This window comes from Nicotiana tabacum, chromosome 1 (assembly GCF_000715075.1).
Source record: "Nicotiana tabacum cultivar K326 chromosome 1, ASM71507v2, whole genome shotgun sequence".
Lineage (NCBI taxonomy): Eukaryota > Viridiplantae > Streptophyta > Magnoliopsida > Solanales > Solanaceae > Nicotiana > Nicotiana tabacum.
In genome coordinates, this window is record NC_134080.1 from 167888238 (window position 1) to 167912053 (window position 23816).

The following is a 23816-nucleotide window of genomic DNA, read 5'->3' on the forward strand; positions in this document are numbered from 1 at the left end:
GTAAATAAACTAAACCTGCAGATTAGGTGCTAACTGAAACTCAAGGACTTCACAGGTCCACAACTCCATAGATCCATATTATACTTTCAACTTGCTCAGACAGGAAAGGAGTCAATGTCAGCATTTGATTGAAGCATGAGTTCGGCGAGAAAATATTCATGACTGACCACACCAATAATCCAAGGAACAAGAAATACACAAAGGTTAAGAGGTGAGGATTTACACAATAATGGCAATATCAGTGAATTAATCTCTAACCATGGTCCTTAGTCTGAAATTAATCCAGAAAACTGTTGCTGTAATCTAGAATGCAACACATAAACCAGAAACAATTTAAGGAAGAAACTATAAAGTCGCAATTGTCCACGGCAATAAGATTGCATGTGGTTTTTTTTATCTGTAAACAATACAAGTTTAATTGAAATCCAGAAGGAAGATGGTGCTGTACAATTACAGTGTATTTATCCAAAAGCAGCACCAAGCTTTCCGACAGCACTAAGCTCAAGTGTAGTTCTTAATCAACAGATTACAAATAAATCTACATATATATACACACACATGGAACAACAACATTTGACGAATGCAATTTTATCTGGCTTGAAATTTGAATGGGAAATGAGAGCTCCTCCAATTCTTGAGGATATTGCGTCAAGATTCTTACAGTTGATAAAATTGTAATCAAGGTTGATTGAAAACCATTAGAAGCTTAATCATGGAGCTTCTTCTGCAGGTGCCCTATGGTAAATAATTGATGTTTTCGAACTTAGAGGATTGGCATGATATTGTCCATAACCCGCATAAATTCCAACTGTAACTATGCTGAGAACAACAAATCTCACCCATGCTTCATGATGCAACTGCAGAAAAGGAAATGGAAAAATGAGCTCGGATTCCAATGTTTTAGTTTATCGCATCCGACATATTTGAACTATGTTTATGGTAATGGATGAAGCTTTGTGAACAAACCTGGGCAAAAAGAAAAATATTGATGAAGATACAAACAATAGGCACAATGGGCACTCCTGGGCAAGAAAATCCAGGTGTATCACTATAAACCTGTGAAGAACAAAGGAGAACCTGAAATTTAGAAAACAATGCTATACACCATTGTGGCAAAATATAACCTGAAATTAAGAAAACAATGCTAAATAGGTAAGACATTCTTTTGGTAATGTGCCGTCGAATGATGCATGTATGAGTTTTGCAATGTTGTCTTAATTTTGGGTCCTAAAATGGATAAAACCCTCGACAATGTTGTTGTCTTAAGATAAGATTAGGAATGAAGTTATCCTGGATAAGGTGGGAGTGACTCCTATAGAGGGTAAGATGCGGGAATTTAGGCTGAGGAGGTTCGGGCATGTGAAGAGGAGAGGCATAGAGGCCCCCGATTAGAAGGTGTGAGAGGTTGACCATTGCGGGTCTGAGGAAAGACAGAGGTAGGCCAAAGAAATATTGCGGAGAAGTAATTAGGCAGGATATGACATTACTTCAGCTTCCTAAGGACATGACCCTCAATAGGAAGGTGCGGAGGTCAAGAATTAAGGTTCAAGGTTAACAGGTAGTCAAGAGCTTTTCCTAGTCTTACCAGTAATGTTAGTACTATTCTTGTATTTTCTTATTTTTAGATCTTTATTTCTATCTGCTGTGTTGTTTGCTCCAGTTTCTTATTACCTTTTTTTTAGGTAATATGTCCTCGCATGATGTATATATGAGTTTTGCAATGTTGTCTTAACTTTGGCCCCTGAAATGGATAAAACCCTCGATGGGATAAACCCTTGACTTGTCCTAAGATAAGATTAGGAATGAAGTTATTCGGGATAAGGTGAAAGTGACTCCTTTAGAGGATAAGATACAGGAAATGAGGCTGAGGTAGTGAGCATGTGAAGAGGAGAGACACAGAGGCCCCAGTTAGGAGGTAAGAAAGGTTGACCATGGCAGGTCTGAGGAAAAGTAGAGGTAGGACAAAAAAGTATATGGGAGAGGTGATTACGTAGGATATGACATTGCTTCAGCTTACCGAGGACATGACCCTCGATAGGAAGGTGTGGAGGTCGAGAATTAGGATTAAAGGTTGACAGATAGTCAAGAGTTTCTCCTAATCTTACCCGTAGTATTAGTACTATTCTTGTATTTTCTTATTCTTAAATCTTTATTTCTATCTGTTGTGTTGTTCGCTCCTATTATCTTATTACCTTTTTGTTTTTGGTAATATGTCCTCAAATGATGTATGTACGAGTTTGGCAATGTTGTCTTTTAACTTTGGGCCCTAAAATGGATAAAACCCTTGACAACGTTGTAGTCTTAAGATAAGATTAGGAATGAAGTTATTTGGGATAAGGTTGGAGTGACTCCTATAGAGGATAAGATGCAGGAATCGAGGCTGAGGTCGTTCGGACATGTGAAGAGGAGAGACATAGAGGCCCCGATTAGGAGGTGTTAAAGGTTGACTATGGCATGAGTAAAAATAGAGGTAAGCCAAAGAAGTATTGGGAAGAGGTGATTAGGCAGGATATTTCATTGCTTCAGCTTACCAAGGACATGACACTCGATAGGAAGGTGTGGAGGTCGAGAATTAGGATTAAAGGTTGACAGATAGTCAAGAGTTTCTCCTAATCTTACCCGTAGTATTAGTACTATTCTTGTATTTTCTTATTCTTAAATCTTTATTTCTATCTGTTGTGTTGTTCGCTCCTATTATCTTATTACCTTTTTGTTTTTGGTAATATGTCCTCAAATGATGTATGTACGAGTTTGGCAATGTTGTCTTTTAACTTTGGGCCCTAAAATGGATAAAACCCTCGATAAGATAAAACCCTTGACAATGTTGTTTCTTACGATAAGATTAGGAATGAAGTTATTCGGGATAAGGTGGGAGTAGCTCCCGCGGAGGATAAGATGCGGGAATCGATGCTGGGTGGCTCGGGCATGTGAAGAGCAGAGGCATAGAGGCCCCGATTAGGAGGTGTGAGGGGTTAACCATTGCGGATCTGAAGAAGGATAAAGGTAAGCCAAAGAAGTACTGGGAACAGGTGATTAGGCAAGATATTGCATTGCTTCAGCTTACCGAGGACATGACCCTCAATAGGAAGGTGTAGAGGTCGAGAATTAGGTTCAAGTTTGACAGGTAGTCGAGTGCTTCTCCTAGTCTTACCAGTAGTATTAGTACCATTTTTTTTAAAAAAAAAAAAGGTAATAAGATGCCATGTTGTTGTTATTGTTAGTTGCTTCTTTTTACTGTCCCTTAAGCCGAGGATCTATCGGAAATAGCATCTCTTCCTTCACACAAGGTAGGGTTAAGGTCTGAGTACACATTACCCTATCCAAACCCCACTAGTGGGTTTACACGGGTTTGTTGTTGTTGTAAATGGATAAAACCCTGAGACCTAACTCCTAGATTCACTGGTTTTAGAAGTTTCTGATGTATACAAAGCATTTAACACTCCCATTTCTGAGAAAGCTCAATCGCATACATTTCCTTCCAATTCTGTTTCGGGAATTTCTAAGATTAGAATTTGGTGAGATAGCTTGTTCTAAAGTAAGCTTTGACACCCCGGAGGGAGAGTTGATGCATTTCCTTAAACAAACTAAATTTCAGAAATACTAGAATAAGTTAAGCATCAAAAACATACAAATGCTAGACAGACAAGACGGTAACTGTGAAAATTTGGCTATGAAACTACTAACTTTTCTGCTCATTCAGAAATTCACAGATTTAAGATCATTCTTGGGTAATCTAAAGTGCTCTGCCAACCAGATTGAAAAGAGTAGTTTAAATTAATTTCCTCAAAAGGTCAAATTCCTCTCCCACCAACATATTGTGGTTACGGAGGACACACGTGTATTTAATGATCAAAAGTCAGCAGTTGAACATTGCTGGTCCAATGGTGAAAAAAGGTTTTGCTGCTTTATTTTTTTTATTTTTTATTTTTTGAAACTGTTCAAGTTTTGAAAAACCTTTACATGGCCATTTTTTAACATAAAGATTGAATCCACAATTTTTTTTTTTTCATCCATTTAAAATTCATTGATGGTCCAAGTCAGGTAAAGCACATTCAGTTCTCTTGCTTCAAGGATATCCTGAATTACTGGTGCAAGTAAACGCCCTGATATATAGTCTTAGGATTCTCGGTGCAAAATCTGAACCAACTTACTTGACGGAGATGAAGAGCAGCAGCTGCGCAGATCGCAATAACTACAGCTATGATCAAGAATATAAAAGAAGCTCCGAAACGGTAAAAGACTCCTGCAGCAAACCCACAACAAACAACTGTGATGAGGCATATGAGACCTTCTGCCCTGCTAGACATAGGCATGCCAAACACCTGACGCACAGTCTTATCCTTCCAGCGAAGAGTCACGACGCATGCTGAAACAACAGAATATCCTGTCTGAACAGACCGCCATCCTCGTAAGTTACATGAAATCCTATATTAACCAGATATATTTTACAGACATTCAAGAAGCAGCTCATGCTAACTATCTGTTAGTAGAACTAGCTTTTATCTTCTAAATCAAGTATAAACTAAATATAATCACTCATCATGACACACCTAAAAGGAGAAAAAGTACCACTCATTATAAATAGAAAGTTTATTGTCTGCTTTTCTTTTTAGAAATGTAGAAAGTTTCCTTTTATTTTGCTGTCAACCAGAGAAGTTCTCTCTCCTTCTCACTATATGCAAGCAGAGTTTTGAAAAGTGCTAGCTGCATCAGTTAAAGTGACTGATCGAGGTGACATGATGGTGCCAATCTTTTACAGACAACGTGAGTAAAGAGTGCGCTTCATGGCTTCTTATTCTTCGGGTTTTACAGTTGGCAGAGGAAAACATAGCACTAAAATTTTGAAGTTGGATGAGCTCTCATTACAAGAATTGACCCTGCCAACCAGGACTTCTTCTAAGCTGTCCCTTATCACACAAAAAAGAAACTGTATGAGTGCTTTTATTTTTGTGACTGATTCACACGAGTTCTAAAACCTAAGACCTGTGCTGAGTTAGCATTGCTATTATTACATTGACGAGGATTTCCTATTTGTTCATATGTGTAATATTACTTTTTTGGTATTTTTTTAATGATGTGCCCACCTTCTTGCTTCTTGGTTAAAGCCCAAGGACCCTTGATGCTTTTTTGCGCTTTTGCTTTCTCTTTTTATAACATATGAAGATGAACTATTCATTTATCACAGCACCCTCTTGCACACAGTGCTTTTTGAAAACACTGAGTGCAAGAGTGCTTAAACATCTTTTGGACATTATTCTCTTGCTAAGTATAAACTTACTAACAATAAGAATGATTTATCCACCTCACGCCATATAGCTATTATATAACATAAGAGGTGAAAGAAAAAGAACATACCAGGGTTCCTACTGAGAGAATGTGTGACAGAATATGCACATTAAAAAGTCCTGCCAAAACACTGGCTACAATTCCAACCCATATTTGTGAATTAACAGGAGTGTGTCGCGTTTTATGTACTTCAGCAAACAATGATGGTAACAAACCGTCTCTTCCAAGGCCAAGATATAGTCGAGACTGCTCATTGGAAACAATTCATCTCTTATGAACCACTTAAGTAGCTAGTTTAATGACATCAGTATCTTGATGTAAAAGCAATATACCTGTACATAAAGCCCAACCAGGAGAGTGGTAGTAAGTCCAGCAATAGCACCAGCGCTGATTAATACAGACACGTATTGCAAGCCCTTAGACGTAAAAGCTTCAGCCAAAGGAGCATCTCCCCCAAGGGACTTGAATGGAAGCATCCCAGTGAGCACCAAGCAGACTCCAACATATAATGCAATACAAATAAGGAGGCTCCCGACTATGCCTAACGGCAAGTCTCTCTGATCACCAGATTCATCATCAAATATATCAGTAAGTACACCCCAAAAAAAGAAAAAAGAAGAATAAAATCACTTAATACTTGTTAAAAGACAGTTGTGAAAAGGGCATCATATCAATCAGTCTTACCTGTGGGCTCTTAGACTCTTCGGCAGAATTAGCAACTGCATCAAACCCAACATACGCAAAGAATACAACAGTTGCTCCCGTCAGTACAGATTTAAAGCCATTAGGAGCAAATGGACTCCAATTTGAAACATCAACCTCAAAGGCTCCAACAATAATGACAAAAATAACAATGACTACCTGCAGTGAAATTGTCTTTCTGTCAGAGATCAGCCATGTCATTGACGTCAATCTTAAGAGAATGAATCATTCAACTATTTGCATCACAAACTTCTCAGAACAAAGGAGAATAATATAGTGATTACAGAACTACTTATTAACAAAGTCTACACTGCAGCCACACATGAATGGCCGGATAAATAACAAATGAACCATCACCTACTTCTTTTACAGCTCAATGAAAAAAAGAAACATCACCTTCTTAAATCTATTACTAATAAAGTTCTGGGTTTTGGGAGACCTGACACTGGTGTAGCTCATAAAATCGGGAATTGTTCTGTAGAAAAAGATGAGCTACTGCAGATTCTTTAGTTTACCCTCCATATTTTCAGCTTAATTTTACCTTTATGTTTATAATGTTCCCGTTTTACTTTACAAATTTAAGATTATACTGGCATCTTTTTAGATAAAAAATTTATATCCTACCATTATCACTTCAGTTTGGTTTGATTTTTACTTGCATTTCTATTAGAGATTATCTTAATCGTATGAAGAGTTCTAACTTGTTAAAGTTATGCTAGAGGTAGGACCATCATGTACTTCTTAAATCAGACACGACCCGGTTTCTCTCTTTTCCCCTTTCTCATTTCCTGCCATTGCTCTTAAATTTCACTCTCCTCCCTTTCCTCATTTCTTCCTCCTGCCTTCCTCTAATTCTCCATTTCCCACACTATAACCTCTCCCTCTTAACTTTCTCCTCATCATTTTCCTCATCTTGGTTTTGGTGCTACATCACAAAAAGAAAAAAAACACGCACGGATGGACAACTGACAAGGAGGAACTACATGCATATTCTAATACTCAACAACAACAACAACAACCCAGTAAAATCCCACAAGTGGCATCCGGGGAGGATAGTGTGTACGCAGACCTTAACCCTACCCCGGAGGAGTAGGCATATTCTAATACTCATATTCGAAATTATTTATGTTCACTGACTTCAGAGAATACCATACACAACTAGTCCAATTATTCTAAATAACAAAATTTGTCAAGAATAATCTTTTTGCAAAAAAAAAAAAAAAAAATTTGCAAGATCAATGTTTATGTACCTCCTTATAGTTGAATGTTAACTTACTTCCTATAGTTGTTGATTATACTAGACTGCCTACTTGTCTTACTATCAGATTCCCCCAACCCCTCCCTTTCCAAAAATCATATTTTCATGTGGCCAATATGAGTCTACTATAGTTCTCTTCCAAATATAAAAAGTTAATTGATTGCTACTCTATAACTCGACAAATTTGAAGTACGACCGAAACATCCGCTATGCTGATGTCCTTTCCTCCTTTATGGCAAAAAATTATCTGATTACTGGAGAATTTAAATGATTTTGATAAGGTAATAATTTATCAATGTGAAAATACTCTTGTATATAAGCCGTCTACATAAAGGTTAGGACCTTCACAAAAACGTGGTCCTCTATAAATGACATCCAATCTTCTATAGAGACACATATTTCATGGGTGCAGCAAAAGCTAACTAAGAATAAAAGGCTATTTCTTTTGATACAGATTCATTTCTTTTTTTTTTAGATGGTAACATTATATAGAATCATTTTCTATCCCCTCAAAAGCTTTCCTATTCCTTTCTTTCCACAGGACCCACGTGATGGCTAGAGAGGCAACATCCCTTGCCCTGTAATTCCTTTTCTTCATCTAATGACTAAACTGTGTGCGTCATTCAGTGAACCCGGCATCATCCCCTGCACTCTGACTAGTTAAAGAACCCACCACAGGTGCATAGCCACTTAGCTATGCAATAAGAGGTGATCCACAACTTTTTCTAAGCATCCATACATAAAGCACTAGTATATGTAGTTATCCTCTTCCTCAGATTATGGGAGAACTTTAATGTCCTAAGTTAACTAATTTCATTACTAATGGTTGAACTTGCATTAGCAATGTTTACGCTAAGTTAAGGAGTTACACTTCAAAATTAGAAGGACCTTTACCCTAAAGATATTCGTTCACCAAGAAGGACAAGCTCCCCTATTATTCCAAATAACAAAGGACAAAGAGTAGATGACAAGATCACCTTAGTCACTGTCATCACTGAATTTAATATAGAAGATTCTCCAACACCTCGACATAGAACAATTGTCAGAAGCACTAGGAGAATTGGAGCTAATAAATTAAAAGAAAATGCTCCATATATTTCTTCACTGCCATGTCCAACCCAACTTGGGATGTTGCTCTTGAGGAAGGGAATGAGCTCTAGTGCAGTAATAACATAGCTTGCTAAACTGCGAGCTATACTAGCTGCACCAATATGATAGTCAAGCATCAACTGAGAAAACACAAGGAAAGCAATAATCTCGTTGAAAGCTGTATAAGCATATAAGTATGCTCCCCCAACAACGGCTGGAAAGCGTGAAGCTAACTCAGCATAACAGAGAGCATTGAGCACACAAGATCCTCCTGCAATTATGAAGCTCACGGTAACTCCTGCATTAGCAGAAATCAAATCCTCATTAATGAAAACTAATAACATATGCATACTACGATGGAAAGGATATAAGCTATGTAGTTTGCTTCTCTTCTATCAAAGAAGCTTAATTTACAGCAATGGCTACTCAAACTAGATACTTCAGCCTTTACCTGCAACTTCTATGTGATAACTGAACTGTAAAACCAATTTTAGATTACACAAAAGAAATTGGGAAATAAAGGTACACGCATACACACATATGGATGAAGCTAAACTTCTCACTGAAGAGAACATGATGTCAAAAGTTTGCAAAGTTATCACCACACATTTGGTATAGCAACTTATCACATAACCGCGAGAGCCTCAAGTATGTTTTTTTTTTAAGTATGGAATTTTTCTTCAATTAAAGTATAAAAAGGTCAAAAACAATTCATCTTTAACTGATCCAAAAAAATATATTAGAGGTCAATATCACCCAGGTACATATCTTTTACGGAGCAGTAATAATCTAACCATGGAATGACCTATCATAACCTATTTGAGATACAGGTACACAATGGGCATGATGGCCCTTTTATATTGATACGAAAATACCTTAAGAAGAACCACCATTGGTTTTTTACATTCTTGTTACTATTATTCATCTATTTAAGCAAATGATCGGAGGGTATTTAGGAAATTATTGGAAAGGACTTTTGGATCCTATAAACACTTTTTATAAAATTAGTGTTTAATACAGTGCCAAGAAAGGACCTTTAAAGAGTTCAATAACCAGGAGGGACTTTCAGATAGCTCTTAAGCTGACCTGGACCAGCATCGTGGGCGACGGTGCCGGTGACGACGAAGATTCCGGCACCAATAGAAGCACCAATTCCGAGGAGAAGAAGATCAAAGAGACTTAGACGGCGGACAAGACCTTCGCCGCCAGAGGCAATACTGTCGGACGTCGGAGCTAGTGGTTTTGACCGGAGAGCCGATGACGAGAAGTGAGATAACCATGACGGTGATGACGAAGACGAAGAAGATTCAGAGCGTTGCCCAGCACTCATATTCGGAATTTCCTTTCCTGTCCTCGTTATTCACGATACAAAAGCTTAATTTAGGAAGTTGATGCTTTAAAACAAATAAAAAAATAATTCAGCCACGTGATTCAGATGCAAGAAAGTAAAAAAGAACACTTATCGGAAATCGTCTATTCATAAATTCTAAGGAGGCTGCTACCATTATTTAAAAAAGAATAATATTTTTATAATAATTTAGTTTCTCGATATATGTATTATATGTGTATATCGAATTATAGTGCATAATTTAATAGAATAATATTAACATTATTAAAATAAAAACTTAAATAAATAATTATACATACAAGAATAAAGTATAAGTTTATGTGAATGATCAATATATAGTTGTATGATAACTTGTTTGTACAAGTTAAATGATCGGATGTCCTTTAAACCTAAAAAGGCGAAAAATCAAAGTTTAATTGGACACTAATTTTCTTTCCAATCAAACATCATACTTCGAAAGTTTGGTCCAACCAAAAGTCAAACTTTGCAACAAAAAAAAAAAGATTATTAAGCCAAATAAATGTGAATATGGCCAATGGCTAAATAAGCGTAATATTAGCTCCTTATTAGTGTCTTTGTTAAAATAAAGATATGAAACAAAACCGATTAGGTTAGCAATTTATTATTGAATAGAAAAAGTTTGTTAGGTCAATTAACAGAATAACTAATTTGCATTATCGTATTTAGTGATTAATTCAAGTATCTCATTTTGAGATTGTTTTTGATAATATCTTCTTTCTTTTGATACTTTAACAACAACAATTAAGTTTTAATCCCAAATGAGTTGAGATTTCTTTTCTTTTGATGTTAAAATAATTTATTCTCCAGTTTTATCATTTAAAACATAACTTCATAAGCTATTTAGTTAGTGTGACTAAATTGTCCTTAATTAATTGTTACAGCATAATTTAATGTGAGAAGTAAAAGACTGGGATACATATATAAGGGTAATTTTGGAAAAATAAATTGAATTGTTTCTTAATTATATAAATGGACTCTTATTTTGGACCAAAATAAAAAGGCAAATTGCTCATTTATAGTGGACCGGAGGGAGTAATATATATCTAAGGAACTTAAATATGTCACTTAAAGCAAAAGTGGTGTCAATATAGTTTGACTTAAAAGTGGTGTTAAAGTAAAAGTTGTCCATAATATACTCCATTCGTTTCAATTTATGTGAACATGTTTGACTAGGCACGGAGTTTAAGAAAAAATGAAGACTTTTGGAATTTGTGGTCTTAAACAAATCAAAAAAAGGGCTCAGATTATTTGTGTGGCTATAAAAGCTTCTCATTAAAGGTAGAATTGTAAGTTTAAGCTAAAGTGTTACCAAATTTAGAAATGGATCATTCTTTTTGAAACTGACCAAAAAGGAAATAGGTTCACAGTTTATGGGACCAAAAAGGAAATAGGTTCACATAAACTGAAACAGGGGAAGTAACTAATATGTCATTCCTAAACACAACAAACTTGTATTCAAGATATGAAATATTTATATATGTGTATATGAATAATATTGCCTAACAAACAACCAGTTTGGATTCTTCTTCTCCACATCAAAATTCAAGAAATATTGCTTTGCAAATTATCTGTAGCATCCATGATCACTTACTGGACATTTTATCATGCAAAGAAATAATTGTGATCTTTGTTTGACCAAAAAGTGTTAAGCCGTTTTGTTAAATTAATTAAATAAATAATAATGGGTAAATTCTAGTTAAATATAATAAATCATAGATCCAAGATTGATGGATAGTAATAGTCTAAAAACCGCATTTGAAGCTATTAAATGCCTAAAAGAGGTTTAATGATATTGTTGTGAATGAATAAGAGGATAAGGACAAACAATAAATATGATAAATGGCAATGACTGTAAATATAGAGAATAATTCACCTAAATATATAACCAAACATGGGAATATCAAATACTTTATCGGATCTTATGTGGGAAAGATTGGAATAAAGCAGCGAATCGAATCTTGTGTAAAGATAATGTTTGTAGTTACTTGAGAGTCAATTTTTCTAGAGAGAGCTTATCAAGATAGAAAATTACATGCCCTTTCTTTCTCTCTTTATTTCTACTTATATGGGACATATCCCTTACTTACTGAAAGTACAAAACAGAGAATATTCCTCAGAGTATTCCTTTAAAATATCTTATTGCTAAATTAGTCATTTTGGCCGAACTGAGTGCTCGACCTCGACATTAGTTGCTCGGCTCGCCAGTGTTGCTTCTTAAGCACGACCTCGGCCTAATTGATTCTTGATTGCCTTATTTCAGGCGAGGTCCCCTTGACCAGATTTTGACCCATATAGTTAGTCTCTCCACCCGTCAGGGTTGTTTTTGGACAAGCTCGATGGGCGAATTTTGCCAGTTACAAATTTGAAAATTTTGAGCACGTTGGCCGAGGAGTGACCCTTTTATGGCGAGGTGATGATGTGGTGCTTCAAGAGCCACATCTGACCGTTACATCGATTTGAAATGACATCATTTCATCATGCGTCATTATGGCGCATGTTCCCAATACGTTACGTCATTTCCCGTGCTTCTTCCGTTTCGGAATTAATGAGGCGGCATTTGGGCTTTCTCGATCAGGGTGCCCATATTCTTATAAATAGGGATGGGTATTTCTCATTTGAGCTATTGCATTTCTAGAGCTTTTGAAACCCAAGTTTCTCCTTCTTTAAATTTTCCGCATCTGTGTTTTCTTTCTCCCTTTAGCGTTTTCAGCTATTGTCATTTTTTTCACTTTTGCACTTCCTTTTAGCATATAATCAGAAAAAATAGCCAGTGCTTCCTCTGATCCTGTAACTTTGGCCGTAGACGTGCCTCCTCATGAAGAAGGAGAAACCATGGTAGAAGACGAGAATTTTCCCACCGTGGATGAGATAATTCCACGTTCGGGGAAGGCTAGGTCAGACTTCAAGAACCCACCTGAGGGTGAACCCGAGCCCGTCATTTCTGAGATGGATGCGACGGAGATTACTGCATTTAGGGCTAAGTGGCGAATCCCGGCCCACGTCGAACTTATCCCTGCTAGTACCGATGTAGTGCAAGTACATTGCCCAGGGTATTGCGTATTTTATGCGTACCCGTTCGTTGTCGGCTATACACTTCCTCTTCCTTCATTGGTGGAAGAGTTTTGTCGTTTTTACGGTGTGTGCCCACTCAGCTCTCTCCGTACATATACAAGCTTTTTCTTATGCTTATCAAGTACGAGGAGCTGGCCAACCGTGGTATTTCTCTCAGCCATCTGCTTCACCTCTTCGCCCCAAGTTTTTATAGGGGCTCGATGATTCAAATGCGCCACCGCGGAACCAAGGGGTTGGTGGTGAAGATGGACGATAAAAATAATCGTTGTTTTTGGGCGAATTTCTTCTACGTGAAGACAGAGCACGTGGTATCGAACCCCTGCGAATACCCCATGGAGTGGAACTTTGCTTGTAAGTGTTTTTCTCCCAAATGACTTCGTTGTTTATTTTTGGCGATCTGATCGTTCTCCTTCTCTTTTTGCAGTCGAGAGGGATCCTCATTCTCCAGTCGTTGACATTCACGACTGGGTGAGTCAGATTTTGCCTCAAATGGTGGGGATTTGCGAGTGGTCACAATTTAATAAGAGGCTTGGGTGTAGTCCTGCGGCCGGCGAGTCACTTTACTTTGACTTTTATAGTTTTGACCTTTATATCATCTTTTTTGTCCTTCTATTTCTTATTTATCTTTCTTCGTTGGTAGATCGGAGGGCTTCAAGGAGGGCGAGGGCTCCTACGCCTGCTTTTCGCCAGTCGGGTATTTCGGCCGGCCCGTACTCATTGTGGCTGCAAGTGAGCCTGCTCAGACCGCTGTTACTCCTCAAATCCCAGCCTCGCACGGTCCTAGTTCGCCAGGCTGCTACCCCGCTAGCGGAGATTCTGGCTTCTACAGTGTTTCACTTGGTCGATGAGTCGGATCAGGGCGAGGACGAAGAGGCTGAAAAGGCGAAGGATAGAGGTTGATGGAAGAGTGGTTGAAGAGGAGCCGACGGTGGGGTGATCGGAGCCAACCCTACACCACCACAAAGTAGCGAGAGTGGTCGAAGCAACTTTTACCCGAGATGGTCGGGATCGAATCCTCAGGGAGCTAGAAGTGGGAATTGGATTCCTATCTAAACTAAAAATGCGTAATTGCTCTTAGTTACTCTTCTATTCATCTTTTGGTTTGATATTACTTTTAATATTATGCTAATAACATGCTAAGTTAAGCTAAGAGTAAGATACGTGAAAGGTTGTCTAAATGGTTAAGGAGACACTAGGGCAGTGACTTTCTCGTAGGTAGATACTTGATGGGTTCTCGAGTCTAAGGCAAGATTGTCATATTGGGGATTAGATATAACCAATGCACGAAACTTCTCACTCTATACCTCTCAGTAGTTTGAGTAATTTTGCCCTAATTGACTTTCTCAAGACCAATTGGGTATGATAATTTGTGCAAGCAATTGAGGTTCAAGTCGGGTATTACTATCTCTAGGTTTAACCCTTTAATTGGGGCTATCAATCTCCTGAATACGCCCCAATTCCTTGTTGGACTAATGTTCCTAGACTCAAGCTCTCTTTCTCAAGAAGAGCTCAAGTCAAAAAGGCACAAATTAGTGTTTGCAACCACTAATTCAACATGGAAACACAAATTAGTCTAAATATCAAACACCCATAGACATTCAAGCCTTAAAACTAAAGACCCATCAAATACTCACACTAAGGTTGAGACACAACCCTAGCTAATGGGTCTAGATACTCATGATATTAGAAGAAAACAAAGAAATAAATGAAGAAAAAACCATAAGATTTAATTACAAACTAATATAAAGAAACTTCAGTGTTAAAATAGCTACAAATTACTCAAAATAGTCAAAAACCACTGTTCACGAGCGCAACTCAAAGTTAGATTACAACTGATGACCTAAAAATGGGAAAAGAAAGTATTTATACTAGGCCGAATTTTTTGGACAAAAATACCCCTACGGGGGTAGTGCGGTCCGCACAAAATCGAGTGCGGCCGCGGTGAGGCTTCTTGGCTTTAGATCTCTGCTCTCTGAACTTGGCCATCGCGGGCCGCATAAAATGCACCGCGGCCGCGGTGGCTTCTTCTGCGGTCCGCACAAAAAGGACCGCGGACCGCATTGGCTATGTCCTCAAAACTCCCAACTCTCTGAACCCCATCATTGCGGACTACACAATCTCGATTGCGGCCGCGGTGAGTCTAGTACGGTCCGCACAAAACGCTTTGCTGCGGCGTTGCTTGAGTTTCCAAAATAAGCACCTCTCTGAATCTCCTCACTGCGGATCGCACTAAATAAAATACGGCCGTAATGAACTTGTTGCACTGTGCTTGACTTGTTCTTGGTACTTGTGCATGTTTCACTCCTTCTTGAGCTGGTTTTGACTAATTGTCACCTTTTTACCAAACTCTGCAAACAAGTATAACATATAAGCCTTTGGGACTATTTTGTATACATTTTTAATCAAAACTCAAGTAAGAAGGAGTGTAAAATGAACCATAGTCCCTAGTTATCAAGGGGCGAACCTGAGTTGACCACGGGTGAAAACAATTTTGAGCAGCTAAACCCTTTATTCTAGGTTTGATGGAACCTCTTGGAGGATGAATTTTTGTTGCGTTTAATATAAATTTGCCATTGGATTTTCTCTACTTGTTCAACTACGTGTTATTATGGTTGATTGAAGGGCCCTCAATTAACTATGCCTATTTATTGTGTATTACTTGGAAAAAGGTACATATTTAGGTGGTTGTTGAATCACATCACTCCTAACGTATACGAGGGATAAATACGGAGGGTTTAAAGGTGAGATTAGGAATAACAAAACCTTGGTGCGATCTTAGTGAGCAGTAAACTAGTACTAGCTAGCGTAGTTCGGAAGAATACGTCTAATAAATTGTTGTAATTGCTCGGAAGAGAATTACAACACCTAAAGTGGTCACAATCGGTAAAGAGTATCTAGGCGAATTTATAGGAGACATAACAGGAAGGATTCCGATAAGAGGGAAAATCGTAACCCTAGACCTTTCTAATCTTGTCTATAATATTTGCTTTGTTAATAATAAAATTACACCTATTTAATTACCTTGTTTTTAGTTAGTAAAAACTCAACTCATTATTCAATATTTCTGAAAGTTGATTACTTGAATTCTTGCGAAACTAACAGTTGTCATTAGTAGAATAATTCCTTGTGGGATTCGACTCCGGACTTGTAAACCGGATTATATTTGCAACGATCGCTTAGTACTTTTTATAAGGCATAGCTGGGCGTGATCAGTTGACTATAAAACGAAAGCACACCAACATCGCGGATTTTACTTTTCTTAAATTTCATACCAAATCAAATAAAAAAAAATCACTTTATCTAGTGAGTTGGTTTGGTGTTTGATATGGTTTGATTTTTCGAGTTTCCTTGTACACTCCTATCTACAATATTGTTAAGCTTAATTAGAAAAGGCGAAGACAATTGATTTTTCATAATAAGTGAGTCAATTGCTTTGAATAATTTATCTCTTTGTAAGGGTACTTTAAAATTTATGCTTTGGGCTATAATAATATGGATTTAAAATTTATGCTTTGAGCTATAATAATATGGACTCCAAAACAATGAAGGTTTTGCAAATTTGAATTAAGGAAGTTTTCAATTGTTACACGAAGAAATTCTCCCGCCAGAAATTGTTTTGGATTCAAACTACAAATTCTCCCTTCTAGAATAATAATCATATACATACTTATTATGTGCTTATCGTTTAGATAAGCTGATAATTTTACTAACTTTTTCCTTTGCAGTATAGAAATTAAACTCTTTACTTATATACAGTAATGAAACATTATCCGTTTATTCAGGTTTGTATAATAGTTCCCCTTTTTATGGATGATTTTCAGAATTTATTTTTTTAGGTAACCTAATAGTAGAAAAATACTTAGTAATGTATAAAAATTAAACTCTATGGTTAATTAGCTTTATCCTAACAACTTTTGGTATCATTATCAATTCAAATATCTTGCTGACCGAGATTGACTAAGGTTGAACCTGATCCTACGTACCAGATTTCTATATATACCTTCCTTAATACACAATCTGCATTATATCTTTTTTCTCCCTTCAACAATGGTTTCCTTCAAAACTCTTTTATTTTTATTTTTACTTTTAGTTATTAGCACTTGTGATGCTTATCAAGTTTCTCATGACGGAAGAGCCATCACCATTAATGGTGAAAGAAAAGTTCTTTTGTCCGGTTCCATTCATTACCCTAGAAGCACTGCTCAGGTAAACCCTAGTTTCTTACTACTATATATTCTTTACTATACTCTTTTACGATACTCTAAAACATATTGCTTTGTTTCGGTTGACCTTTTTTGTAGATGTGGCCTGATCTGATAAAGAAAGCCAAGGAAGGTGGACTTGATGCAATTGAAACCTATGTATTCTGGAATGCCCACGAGCCACTACGTCGCGAATACAATTTTACTGGAAATTTAGATCTGATAAGGTTTCTGAAAACAATTCAAGATGAAGGACTTTATGCTGTTCTTCGTATTGGACCTTATGTTTGCGCTGAATGGAACTATGGGTATGTAATAATCAAGCTAGATTAATTATTTCAGAATTATATCTAAATAGTTCATTAGTGTATTGGCCTTTTTATTGGTGTTTTCTTGTTTTTATTTATCTCCTTCACTTCTGCAGAGGATTTCCAGTGTGGTTGCACAATATGCCTGGCGTTCAGTTGCGCACAGCCAACAGCGTTTTTATGGTAATACACATAATAAATTTTGCACAGGCAAATCTAGAACCTAAAATCAGTTTTATTAAATTTAATATGTGTACTTAACTTGAACAGAAAACGATGAATTCTTTTGAATGCACAAAAGAACTTTAAATCCGTTTTTGACATTATATAGTAATTTTTAAGCAACAAAGCATTATTTTTCACTGTTATCCTAATACTTATGATTTTGTTTTTCTTTTGTGTATTAGGATGAGATGAAAAACTTTACACAATTGATAGTTAACATGGTGAAAGAAGAGAAGCTATTTGCATCTCAAGGAGGTCCTATAATTCTTGCACAAATTGAGAATGAATATGGTAATGTAGAGACAGCTTATGGAGATGCTGGTAAAGCTTATATTGATTGGTGTTCAAATATGGCCCAATCTCTTAATATTGGAGTTCCATGGATTATGTGCCAACAGAATGACGCTCCTCAACCCATGGTAAATTGTTCTTATTCTTCTTACATATATTAATATAAGAGTTCTAGTTATACGCATCGATAGTGAAAAATAATATTGATCTGTTGTAGTTATCATTTTTATTAGGTTACCAATTAATCTAAATCATTAGAATTTATTTATAATAACTTTATAATGGTTTTGTTAAAAGTTTTATTGTCAGTGCATAAAAGTTAGTATTTCTATGTATAAGTATTACTTTTAAGTGTATTGATGGAATAAAACTATATTTTGTAACAGATAAATACGTGCAATGGTTGGTATTGTGATCAGTTTACTCCTAACAATCCCAATAGCCCAAAGATGAGGACTGAAAACTGGACTGGATGGTAAGTTATAAAAACAAATACTCTATATATTTTTAATTATCTCTAATTAAAAATATTGTTAATTTACATAACTCTTAAATTCATTAAGGTTCAAGAATTGGGGTGGCAGAGATCCTCATAGAACAGCAGAGGACCTTGCATTTGCTGTTGCAAGATTCTTTCAAACTGGTGGCACGTTCCAAAATTACTATATGGTGAGTTATAACGAGATCATACTATTAATTCTCTTTCTATATTTCCTTTAACTTTATTTGCAAATTTTTATATTTGTCCAAAAAATAATTTCGTCCTATTTTTTCAGTATCATGGTGGGACAAACTTTGGCAGAACAGCTGGCGGTCCATATATTACCACAACATATGATTACGATGCACCACTTGATGAATTTGGTAATTATTTACTTTTAACCCTGTTAATTTTAATATTATTTTCGATTTTTCAATTAACTTAATTTAAATTTTTTATTACTTAAGGAAATTTGAACCAGCCAAAATATGGGCATCTGAAAGAACTTCATGATGTATTGCATTCGATGGAGAAAACACTTACCAGTGGCAATATTTCAAACAATGATTTGGGAAATTCCGTTTCTGTAAGTTGATAAAAAATTTATAGTGTATTATCATTATTATCTTTTTTGTTGTTTTAAAAAAAATATTTTATGTTAATGTTCTTTTTTTAGGTTACAATTTATGCTTTGGATGACAAATCAAGCTGCTTCTTGAGCAATGCAAATACAACTACAGATGCCACCATCACTTATGAAGGTGTTAAATACAATGTTCCAGCTTGGTCTGTAAGTATTCTTCCAGATTGCAAGACTGAGGTTTACAACACAGCAAAGGTAATTAAATACTTTTGGTACATTCAACATAACTTAAAACAAAATCAATTTAACCTATATTCACTGTCCGATTAAAGAAAATTATATCGGTGTAATTTAACATGATATAGAAAAGTTACTTGCTTTTTTTGCTTTTTTCAGTTTAGTAATTCCACTTATTGTGGAAGTTACATATAATTAACTTCTTTTTCCAAAGTTGCCCTTAGAGTAAAGAGCATAAGAGCATTTGTTATATTTTCAATAACAAACTAAGGCCCGTTTGACCATGAGTTTTGCCAAAATAAATTTGGGATTTATTTTCAAAACTCATGTTTGGCCATAAATTTTGCCACATTTTGGCAAAATCCCAAATTCCAAACCCCAAATCCCAAAATCACCCCAATTGCTTATTTTCGGCCAAAATCCCAAAACTTGGGAATTATATATATGTTTTTTCCAAAATAAAGTTGGAAATATGTTTTGAAAACGTATGTCCAAACACATTTTCATCTTCAAATCAGATTTTTCAAAACAAATTCGGAAACGCTAGCTAAGGTTACTATGGTCAATTACATTGTTAATTAATGCTAAAAGGTAGATTCTTTAATATGTGTGAAAACAACCAAAAAAATCACTTAAATGGACCAGAGGGGGTAATAGTTAAATTCATACCAATTATCTTGTAACTACATAAATTTTTGATATCTTGAATATTAATTTAATTTTGTACATGTCACAATATTATAGGTGAATACACAAACTTCCATTATGGTAAGAAGTCAAATGAGGGAGAGAGCGAGACAGCTTCTCTCCAATGGTCATGGAGGCCTGAAAAACTTGATGAGACTGTGCTACTGGGAAAGGGTCACGTTTCTGCAAATAAATTGCTTGATCAAAAGGTAGCTGATGATGTTAGTGACTATATGTGGTACATGACAAGGTAATCAATTGCTCTTTTTAATTTTCTCTAATTGCTTTGAACTATATCTTCTTTTCCAATTACAATGTTGAATTATTAGTTTTTCTTTTATTTGTTAAAACAGTTTTAACCTTGGCAAAGATGATCCAATCTGGAGTGATGATATGACCCTTAGAGTGAACGGCACTGGCCACATCTTACATGTCTATGTCAATGGCCAATATCTAGGTATTAATTAATTCATAATGTATATTTTTATTTGTTTTTTAATTTAGTTGTTAATTTGAATAATTGGTTGCTAAACATTGTACTTTTTTTATTGTAGGGTCGAAATGGGCAACATATGGAATCTTCAATTATGTCTTTGAAAACAAGATTAAATTGAATCCTGGAAAGAATCAGATTACATTGCTTAGTGCTACTGTTGGCCTTCAGGTAACTTTATTTTGTACACTTTGTATATTTCCTTACACTATATCATGTGAAGACTATCTACAACAACAGATAATTGTGTACTTCTTTCTAATTATTTAGTAACTTAAAAAAAACTCTTTAGTTTATGTTGACAACTGAATTATATAATTTTTGGAATTTAACAGAACTATGGACCTCGTTTTGATTTGATTCAAACTGGAGTCCCTGGTCCAGTGGAAATAGTTGGAAGAAATGGTGATGAACGTGTAGTTAAAGATTTGTCTGCACACAAATGGTCGTACAAGGTTGATCTGCATGGACTTGAAAATAAGTTGTATGCTGGAAATTCACGCTTTGAATCTCAATGGCAATCCCATGATGTTCCTATTAATAGGATGATGACATGGTACAAGGTAACATACATATCTCATCATTTATTAGCACCTTACCAATTATTGTTTTATTAAACAAATTTACTTGTAATTATATTATAACTGACTTAATTATTTGTCAATGTATAGAATTTAAACTCATTTTGTTTTGTGTCAGGCTACTTTTACAGCTCCATTAGGTAATGATCCAGTGGTTGTGGACTTACAAGGTTTGGGCAAGGGGCTAGCCTGGGTAAATGGTCAAAGCATAGGTCGTTATTGGCCAAGTTATTTGGCAGAAGAAGATGGCTGTTCTACTGACCCTTGTGACTACCGTGGTCCATATAGTGATAAAAAATGCAATTCCAACTGTGGTCAGCCTACTCAAAGATGGTTAGTTTCACATCATAACTTTTTTTTTTTTAATACTATCAATGTATTTTAACATGTTACTAATCTCAATAATTAATTGCTATGTAGGTACCATGTTCCACGTTCGTTCCTGTCCAACGATGGTGACAACGAGATAGTCTTGCTTGAAGAATTCGGAGGCAACCCATCACTTGTAAATTTCCAAACAGTTAGAGTCGGAAGTGCTTGTGGAAATGCATATGAAGATAAGTTGATGAACATATCATGCCATGATCGACCAATTTCTGCTATAAAATTTGCAAATTTTGGTGATACACAAGGGACATGTGGTTCTTTTGAGAAGGGAAGCTGTGAAAGCAACAGTGATGTACTTTCTATAATCCAAAGGGAGTGTGTTGGCAAGGAAAATTGTTCTGTGGCTGCATCTCAAAGTATTCTTGGATCGACTAATTGTGACAATATTGCCAAGAGGCTCGTGGTCGAGGCCATTTGCTAGTTTTTGCAAGTCTTAATCTTTTTCCTTTTTCCCTTAAGAACATAATAAATTTAGTTGTTAATTCTAAGATTTTGATCTGGTATTTTTCTCCTTAGAATGTGATTTAGTAATTAATCTGATGTATTCTATGAGTAGAGAATTAATAGATTTCGCCGAGATTTTCAACTTGTTGGAATTTCATTCAAGATGGCAATTGTGATTGACGATAGTTTAAAAGCTTCAGTTTAATTGGACTTGTCTCTATTTGGATCAACAATCTCAAATTCTTCACGATGAATATTCCATGGTTAAATTTCATAATATCTCACATCCGCTCAATACTATAGTATTCAGTTTTAATATTATTTTTTCTCTCTCTCTTCTACCTGATGTTAGAGCGTTCAAACCAGTGTTATAGGCTTATAGCGTTTGATGTGTTCATTTTCGCATAACACGACTTTAGTACACTGTTCTTAACATGGTATAGTCCAATAAGAACCCATTTCGCAAACTTCAATTTTAGTTCAAAATTCATTATCAAAATTTTTGTATATTAAGAGTTATGCTGTTTTGAAATTATGTCTTGTCTCATTCATACATGTTTCTTTCCTTTTACTTTATTTCAACTTGTCTTGCGTCCAATCGCTCATTGAACGCTTAAAGCCATAACAATATTTCCAATTCCAAAACGACACCTATGACATAATTTAATTATGGGCACCTTCTTCGATACCTTTCAAATCATCTATTGTTTGAGGGAAAGAAATAAATTAGAGAGATGCATTAGCAAATGAAGGAAGAGATAACAAACTGTACTTAGGGGTGTACAAAGAAAACCGACAAATCGTACTAATCCGATAATTTGAGTCAAATCGAGAGAAAAAAACCCGACTATAGGTTGGTTTGATTTAGTTTGGTGTTGGAAAAAAACCCGACCATAATTGATTTGGTTTAGTTTTAACTAAAGAAAGACATACCGAAACCAACCAACCTGACATTACATATATAGAAATTTTAGATATATTTAATATATAAATATACTTATTGTGATGTAATTTATAAATATTTCATAATTTTATTTTTTGAGGTATTATTTCAAGGTTGGAGTTAGAACTTTTGAATGTTCCAATAAGTTTTATAGCCATTAACATTAGTAAATTAAATAGTGCTAACAAAAGCCCAAACCAAAATCAAATCAATACTAATGCTAACAAAAGACATTTAATTCAATACTACGAACGGGAATGTATTGAATATCTATTTTTTGTTTTGTAATAATTTAGATAAAATGCATAACCTATTTTTATTTTTTCTTTGCGTTTAGCCATGTATTTAATACTTCCGTATTAGTCTACTTATTTTAGCATGACTTAGTACTCTTAGATTATGTTTATTTTTATTATGGCTTTTTAATTAGCAATATTTATATTACATAATTTTATTGTTGAATATTTTAGGATAATGCCATGACATATCTCATATTTTGTATTATTTTCTTGGAAAATACTTTATATAGTTGTATCTTACTAGGACTAAAGAAATATTTTGAGCATAATTTATATGTTTTGTTCTACGAAGATTTTACCGGTAAAAAAATCTGAATAACCCGAAAACTCGAGAAAAAATGAAAGTGAAAAACCCGAATTTTATTTGTTTGGTTTGATCTTTAGATTTAATAATCCGACACAATTAGTTTAATTTGGTAATCATAAATCCGAACCAACCCGATCTATGTACCCCTAGCTGTACTAATGGTTTTATAATGCTCAAGATGTTGCAAGATTGCTTGTTTTAGCCAATTTAGTGATAAAACTTAGGACCGCTTAAAGGGTAACAACACTTGTCGAGTGTTGGTCGCGGTCTACCAATTTTTTGCCGTAACAAATACTTATCGCATCCTATACATAAGTAAAACACTTGTCGAGTGTACCTCGCGGTCCTCCATTCGATCGTCACAAATACTTATTGTACCTTATGTTAGGATCGAAAAAAGCAGGTATCTTGCGGAAGCTAATAAAACAAAACTTGAACGACGATAAATTAGATAACAAAAGAAAAATATACCAAAAGAGACATGAATATTTAACTTTGTTTGGTCAATTGACCTACGTCCACAGGCCGAGATGAGCAATCTACTATATAGAAGAGAGTACAAAATACAGAGA

At 35.5% G+C, this 23816-nt stretch overlaps 1 protein-coding gene and 1 pseudogene across 2 annotated transcripts; one reads left to right on the forward strand and one right to left on the reverse strand.

The window, feature by feature from the left end:
* Window positions 1–348: 348 nt before the first annotated feature.
* LOC107822971 (cationic amino acid transporter 9, chloroplastic-like) lies at window positions 349–9734 on the reverse strand. 2 transcript variants are annotated; one of them, XM_016649555.2, is made up of 8 exons: window positions 9422–9726; window positions 8224–8633; window positions 5971–6147; window positions 5619–5843; window positions 5356–5532; window positions 4152–4388; window positions 967–1056; window positions 349–857 (listed from the first exon to the last, which is right to left on the reverse strand). In XM_016649555.2, exons 1-8 carry the CDS (start codon window positions 9663–9665, stop codon window positions 711–713), a joined length of 1707 nt encoding a protein of 568 aa, XP_016505041.1. In that variant the 5' UTR covers window positions 9666–9726; the 3' UTR covers window positions 349–710. The 2 variants fall into 2 exon arrangements, with proteins under 2 accessions (XP_016505041.1, XP_075110568.1); XM_075254467.1 differs by lacking the exon at window positions 4152–4388 and having other exon boundaries at window positions 9422–9734.
* Window positions 9735–12304: 2570 nt separating this feature from the next.
* On the forward strand, window positions 12305–21747 carry LOC107822969 (beta-galactosidase 15-like; annotated as a pseudogene).
* Window positions 21748–23816: the final 2069 nt, after the last annotated feature.